We start from the raw sequence: 7,500 nt of genomic DNA on the forward strand, positions 1-7,500 counted from the left end.
AGAGAGAGAGAGAGAGAGAGAGAGAGACAGAGAGAGAGAGAGAGAGAGAGAGGGTTACTCAAGGAGGCGTCACAGCGTTTGGCACAAATCCATACATGCTACACAACATCTGCTAAGGTGCCTAACCAGCAGTGTAACCCAACGCACTGAGTCAGGTCTAAAGGAAAAAAAGAAGAAAATAAAGAGAGGTATATAAGTATGTATGTATGTATTTATGTACATGCACAGACGATTAATTCATTTTTTCGTTGGCGTGTAAATATTCAGCTTGGATCAGCATGTGATGTCAGTTTTCAGTTAAAATCAAGAAGAAACATGCAAAGCCATTCACACATTATCCTTGTTCAGGTCTACGTCTGGCTGGCTGCAGTGGGGACCATGACGCCATAGAGCTGACAGAGAACCAGTCAGGACAACAGACACGGTGTGAAGACATCGCCCAGAACCAGCAGATACAATGGGCACTTGAGACCAGTGGACAGGTCACTGTACTGGCGACATGTGACAGCCCCAACCAGCCATGTAATAACATCAACACTGCCGTCCTCACAGCCACACGGGACTCCACGTCTTCCACAGCCACCTTTGTGCCAAGTGATGGACGGGGCGAATACGATGGTAGAACCGTCGTCTGTCGTCCTGTTGGTGGTGCTGGTGTCTCCTGTCCTGTTGACATTATATGTGAGCAAAAGTACTGTCTGAAACACCCACATGTCCCATCCAAACGCGTGCACGTGCACACACACACACACACACACACACACACACACACACACACACACCTCCCCACCCCCATTATAGCAATGATTAGGAAGACAATCATGAAGACAAGAGAGACTGTCGGGCAAGCAGGTAGAGAGACAGGCAGGCAGAAACGGGCAAGCAGGTAGAGAGACAGGCAGGCAGAAACGGGCAAGCAGGTAGAGAGACAGGCAGGCAGAAACGGGCAAGCAGGTAGAGAGACAGGCAGGCAGAAACGGGCAAGCAGGTAGAGAGACAGGCAGGCAGAAACGGGCAAACATATAGAGAGACAGGCAGGCAGAAACGGGAATGTCTCATCAAGTATTAGAGAGAGGGAAGAGAGAGAAAAAAACCTTTAGATTCAGATGGTTTGTTCGTTTTAGGCCTAGGCCCCTCATGAAGGGGAATATGAACAGACAATGATTATATCATTTTTAGACATAAGGATTAAAAACAATGCAACTATGGATACATCAAATCAATCAGAAACATTAGGAAGTGAGAATTCCCCTATATCAAAAGGCTTTGTAGAAATAAATTTCACACAACACCAGCGTCAGTACAAGACAGCAATAGAACCAGTTTGAAACGACAAGGTTGTCAATGCTATCTGCATTGAATAAAAGTTTCTCTGATTTCTTTCAGTACTTCACAACAAAGAACAAAACGATTTTTTAACGTTTACACTTGATACAAATGAAATCAGATTCTTTAACATTTTTATACCTAAACCCGTCTAAACTTTGTTGTGATATATTTCATATGTTTATCAAGATTCAGAAACAAATATGGTTTAACAGCATGCAAGACACAAAATGTTTCTCCTCAGATTCCCCGTCGTCCAGCGAGGTGTCGTGCAGTGTGACCACCAGCACCAGATGGACCATCACTGTGTCCTGTCCTGTCACCAAGGCTTACTCCGATCTGAACAGATACCGTTGTGACTTCAGACAGGGGGTAGGTGTGTGTGTGTGTGTGTGTGTGTGTGTGTGTGTGTGTGTGTGTGTGTGTGTGTCCTGTACTGTCACCAAGGCTTACTCCGCTCTGAACAGATACCGTTGTGACTTCAGACAGGGGGTAGGTGTGTGTGTGTGTGTGTGTGTGTGTGTGTGTGTGTGTGTGTGTGTGTGTGTGTGTGTGTCTGTGTGTGTGTGTGTGTGTGTGTGTGTGTGTGTGTGTCCTGTACTGTCAGCAAGGCTTACTCCGATTAGAATACAGTTATGACTTCAGACATGGGGTAGGTGTGTGTGTGTGTGTGTGTGTGTGTGTGTGTGTGTGGGTGTGTGTGTGTGGGCGTGTGTGTTTTGACATAATTAATGTTATACAGAATTGTCCAGTTTGATACAAGTTGCTTTTTCAGTCAACAGAAAAAGGAAACAAATGAACTGTCTCCAACATTCTGCTTTCCCTTTGTATGGTTTAAGTATAACAATACGAATATGTGCCTCTTCGTATGTTGGCTATTTATATTTTATCAATAGCCCATTTCTAAAGTGTGCCTATTAATCTTTGTGGCTAAAATCAGGGACAAGAAAGACAGAGACAGACAATCTGTTTGTTGAATATGATGTAAAACAAACAGGTTGATTTGTTCCAGAGCAGCACAGGAACCAGTGTGGGGAAATCCACGTACAGCTCTGCAGTCAGCAGTGGCTACACCTCTGGTACCTGTACCTCCACCTTTCCTATGCCAACATCATCTGGTACTCACACCTACACCGTCATTGTGTATCCTGGGGTCAGGTCTGTCTCTGCTTCTGGCTCTGTCACTATGGGTGAGTTGACATCCTAACCAGCTGATTGCAGTATCAGGTAAATGAATGACTTGGTGAATGCATTGACGGATTAATTTGTTCAGTTATTACACATTCATTGCTGTCTTATTTATGCTTTAACTCTGTCTGCAGAAAGTGTGGGGAATATAGCCATCCACAAATCAACAATTAACATCACGTGACATGGAAGTAACATGGAATTAGTTAATAGCCATTTAGTTTCACACAACATTATTTCATAGCAACACACACACACACACACACACACACACACACTCGAAAACACGTAAATGGCTATATTCCTGAAACAAGTAACTCCAGATAAATGTCCTGTTAACAGCACGAAAACATTGCAGGTTGTGTTTCTAGGTGTTTCTTGATGAGATGGTTACCGTCTCATGATTCAGGCTGTAACTTTGTCAAAAGTGAAGCAGAAAATGAAATGAGCCTGACAAAAGCGAAGTGTGTTTGGTTTCTACTTTATCTGTGTATTTCTGCTATACTAGCTGCTGTATTCACTCCTTACCTTTTCAATTCATCATTAACTCTCTCTCTCTCTGTCTGTCTGTCCATCTGTATATATATATATATATATATATATATATATATATATATATATATATATATATGTGTGTGTGTGTGTGTGTGTGTGTGTGTGTGTGTGTGTGTGTGTGTGTGTGTGTATATATGAAATTTTTTTTTTTTTTTCTTTCTTTTTGTTTTTGTTTTTTTGCTGCAGTTAAAGAAATGAGTAAACAAACGGGTTTTTTGTTTTTGTTTTGTTTGGTTTTCTTTGAAATACCGAGTTCTCTCTGTTTTCTCTCGCAGGGAGTGGAGGAGCGTAGGTTTCATTGTGGTGTGAAGAGGTGTTGATTTTGATCATGTCAGTATAAAACATGGACTGTAAATTCAATATATTCAAAAACATCATGATATTGCAGCACGGCCAAACAATGATCCAACAATCACCTGCACCACTCAGAACGGCTACATCCCTGAAAACACGGCACTGGAATGTTATTGTACTGCCTCTGACCTTGGTCAGCCTCAAGGACGTCTCCGTGTCTACCGTGACAACACACACCGTGTCAGTGGTAACTATGGAAACAGCAGTGTGCAGTTTGGAGAGAGCAGCGTCAGCAGTGCAGACAACAACGCTGTGTACAGGTGTGTGCTGGACTGGGCGACTTCTGACAGTGAGGACAGGAACACCACCTTCACTCTGAATGTGGCCTGTGAGTTGTACAGTGTGTGTGTGTGTGTGTGTGTGTGTGTGTGTGTGTGTGTGTGTGTGTGTGCATACATGCATATACTTGCACATAGCCATCAGTGGGTGTGAATATGCGTAAGTGTAGCATCACAATTGTTTTGCACTGCACAGTGTATGTTTTACTGTGTATTGCACTGTGTGTACTGTGTAGAGTGTTGTGTACAAAACAATGACTCCAACCAAATACGAGCATATGTTATTGCACCAACCACTGTACAGTCTGTGTCTACAGATGGTCCTACCCGTGCTGATCTGACCGACCCACCAGTGTATGATCTTCACCCCACACAGAGTAACCCGCCCCTGACCTTGACCTGCAGTGCTGTGGGGGTCAATCCTGGTGCCAGCTACAGCTGGAGCGGAAGTCAATGTGCTGGAATCACACAGAGCACGTGCACCTTTGTCCCCACACAGGGAGATAATGGTGACGTCATTTCCTGCACTGCTGTCAACCCCATCACCAGTGTGAGGAAAACGTCTGAGACACGGACACTGAAGATTCACTGTGAGTGATATGATGTGTATAGTAATTCATTATTGGGGAAGGTAGTGCACATGTATGTGTGTGTGCGTGCGTGCGTGCGTGCATGCGCGCGCGCACGTGTGTGTGTGTGTGTGTGTGTGTGTGTGTGTGTGTGTGTGTGTGTGTGTGTGTGTGTGTGTGTGTGTGTGTGTGTGTGTGTGTGTGTGTGTGTGTGTGTTCATGTGAGACTGTATGTGTGTGAAGTGGTTGTGTGATTGGTCGATTGTAATGTTGAATCAGTGTGGCCAATGGGACTGCATTTCCCTTAATACTTCCTAAGTCAACTTGAAGAACTTTGTTATGTTAGTATTCCTGATACTAAACATTGTTCTACCATGATTACACACTATAATTAAATGGTTGCATTTTCAATTATTGTAGATGTTTGGACTATTTATTACTCACAACGTCAATGTGCTATCATCTGTTTGTTGTTTTCTTTCAATATTACAATTACCATTCATCAGAAAACCACTGTCACCTCTCTCTCACTTTCAGACCCACCCTCCTCAGCACCAGTGATCACTGGCTACAGTGCACAAGTTCTCTATGAAGGAAACACCCAGACCATGACCTGCACAGTGCAAGGCGGGAACCCTGCTGTGTCGTCAGTGACCTTCACCTGTGACAGTGGAGGTCAGGTCAGCGGGGTCAGCAGCACCATCCAGGTGACAGCATCCCGTGACAATAACGGCAGGAACTGTACTTGCAGCGCCAACTGGAAAAACAAGTCTCCGTCATGGTACACACTGACAGCTTCTGTCACTCTTCAGGTGTACTGTGAGTGATTTTTTTTTTTCGTAACTAAAAATGTTTCATATTTATTGGACAACCATGCCTTGCTGTCTGGTGAATAGATAAGTAATTGAAAAAAAAAATTTGCAAAAATAATACATGAATAAACAGATGCATAATCCAATGAATAAATTTGTGCGTGTTATGTGTGTGTGTGTGTGTGTGTGTGTGTGTGTGTGTGTGTGTGTGTGTGTGTGTGTGTGGTTACATTTTAGGAAAGAAAAGCACAAGCCTGACTGAGCAAACCCTTCTGGTGTCTTACAGATCCTCCAGTGCCACCAACCATAGACCACAGGCAGCAGAAGTACCCGTTCCTGGCAGGGGAATCCCCTACCTTGTACTGCACCTTACCCAGTGGAGCTGACTCTGGAAATCCACCAGCAACCTTGACCTTTGAAGGTCAGACAGGCAGCCCAGGTCAACGTGAGGTCAGTTTGACCCTGCCAGTGCTGACCAGTGCAGACAACGGACGGCGTGTGGTGTGTGAAGCTAACAACGCCTTTACCGTGCACAGTAACACTCCAGTCACACAGAACAGGACCCTACAGGTCTACTGTAAGTCACATAGTGTTGTACTGACTGAACATGTATTGGTGAGAACTGTACAGAAAACAATGAACACAGAGAATATGTTCTGAAAGTGTAACCTCATGTTCATTACTGAATGATTCAGTGACAGATAAAAGAAAGGGGGGAAGGAAGGTAGGAAGGGAGGGAGGGAGAAAGAACACACATTCATATGTTATGACACATTTAACAGATTATTGGCTTTCAGTCTTTATGACAGTATGAACATTTATTAGTATGCATTTTAAAGATAGTTGTCATGAATGGATCTTTAATTACATTAAAAAAAAAATTCAGTTAACTATATGTTGGATTGTTTCACACACACATACACACACACACACACACACACACACACACACACACACACACACACACACACACACACACACACACACACACACACACATATATATATATATATATATATATATATATATATATATATACTATCTCTCTCTCTCTCTCTCTCTCTCTCTCATTGCGTGTGTATGAGTGTGGTTGCATGGAGATATAGGTAGATATAGGTATACATTGGATAAGTCATGCATCTGCATCTTTTTTATTTCTTATTTTAAAAAAAATGTAGTGTGGTATATATGAGGAGAGGGGTGAAACAATAGACCACAGAGAGAGAGAGAGAGAGAGAGAGAGAGAGAGAGAGAGAGAGATGTTGGTTGGAGTGACACAGATATAAAAGTTTGTTGTTGTTTTTTTTGTTTTTTGGGTTGTTTTTTTTACAGATTTACAGGTTTTTTACAGGTTTACATATACAGAATTTATATGTTTTGTGCATTAGAAAGTATAGGGTAAGCATATAATTAAGTCCACGACAGCAAAACAATATATGTTCAAGGGCAAAATCCCAAGGCAGCATTGTGTGGCTTAATCTTGTATTAAACAGATATACAGTGTCCATTTTCCCACAAACTTGTTATATCCCATAGTTATTTTAAAGGCATACTTGTCTGCTTCATATGCCTGTTTGAGGTCTTGTTGATATAAAAGTTTTATTCCATATTACTGTATAGTTTATAGCCCATCCTATCACATCCAAATATAATTGAAGATCAAACCAAGACAATATAAAAGGTAATTGTTAGCTTTACAATTAACTGTGTATGTAAGGAGTCACGTGGTCACTTGAAAGGCTGACCCATTTGACATTGTACAGAATTCATTATTCATTTATGTGTCAGAAGGCACTGATTTAACGCTCTTTATGATTATTCTCATGAGTAAAATGAAAAATAAATGAAGGATTAAAGAAAGGGAATTTTTCCATGTTACTTGTATATAAGGTTGGTGCTTAAATTTTTCGTTTGTTTATCAACCTGTCACAGACATCTCACAGACCATCACACACCTTCCTTCCAACACCTGCACGATGACGTCACCTGACACCTGTCAAGTGAAGGAAGGACAGCGAGTTCACGTCAGTTGTTCTGCTGACAGTAACCCTTCCCTGGCAAACGTTACCTGGCAACAGGGCTCAGGTTCCAGTCTTGACTTCACAGCTGATCGTTCCCTGCCACTGACACATGTGTGTGACGCCACAACAACCACAGTCAGTTCTGATGACCGTCTGCCTCTGAGAAGCAACATCACACTGATGGTGCTGACCACCTGTGAGTTGGGTTGATATGTATACATAGTTTGTAACCTTTAACAGAATTAATTGTAACTTTGGGATTCCTTTTTTAAAAATTTTTCTACGTCACTTTTGTATAGAAATGTATGTGCATTCTTGCGCATTGTTTTATATGTCATGGTGTATGCAGACACAGAGTTGTGTGTGTGTGTGTGTGTGTGTGTGTGTGTGTGTGTGT

At 42.3% G+C, this 7,500-nt stretch overlaps 1 protein-coding gene across 3 annotated transcripts in view; it reads left to right on the forward strand.

The window, feature by feature from the left end:
* Positions 1-7,500, forward strand: part of LOC143277324 (uncharacterized) — a 67,745-nt gene that overhangs the window by 55,296 nt on the left and 4,949 nt on the right. The window contains exons 2-9 of one of the 3 annotated variants that reach the window (XM_076582105.1): positions 349-681; positions 1,571-1,698; positions 2,339-2,516; positions 3,458-3,751; positions 4,019-4,291; positions 4,808-5,089; positions 5,369-5,659; positions 7,015-7,299. The exons of 1 other annotated variant lie outside the window; for it this stretch is intronic. In XM_076582105.1, the coding sequence (XP_076438220.1) occupies positions 349-681; positions 1,571-1,698; positions 2,339-2,516; positions 3,458-3,751; positions 4,019-4,291; positions 4,808-5,089; positions 5,369-5,659; positions 7,015-7,299 (2,064 nt within the window). The remainder of the gene's footprint in view (positions 1-348; positions 682-1,570; positions 1,699-2,338; positions 2,517-3,457; positions 3,752-4,018; positions 4,292-4,807; positions 5,090-5,368; positions 5,660-7,014; positions 7,300-7,500) is intronic. One more of the 3 variants, XM_076582103.1, reaches the window with a different exon arrangement.

This window comes from Babylonia areolata, chromosome 34 (assembly GCF_041734735.1).
Source record: "Babylonia areolata isolate BAREFJ2019XMU chromosome 34, ASM4173473v1, whole genome shotgun sequence".
Taxonomy (NCBI): domain Eukaryota; kingdom Metazoa; phylum Mollusca; class Gastropoda; order Neogastropoda; family Buccinidae; genus Babylonia; species Babylonia areolata.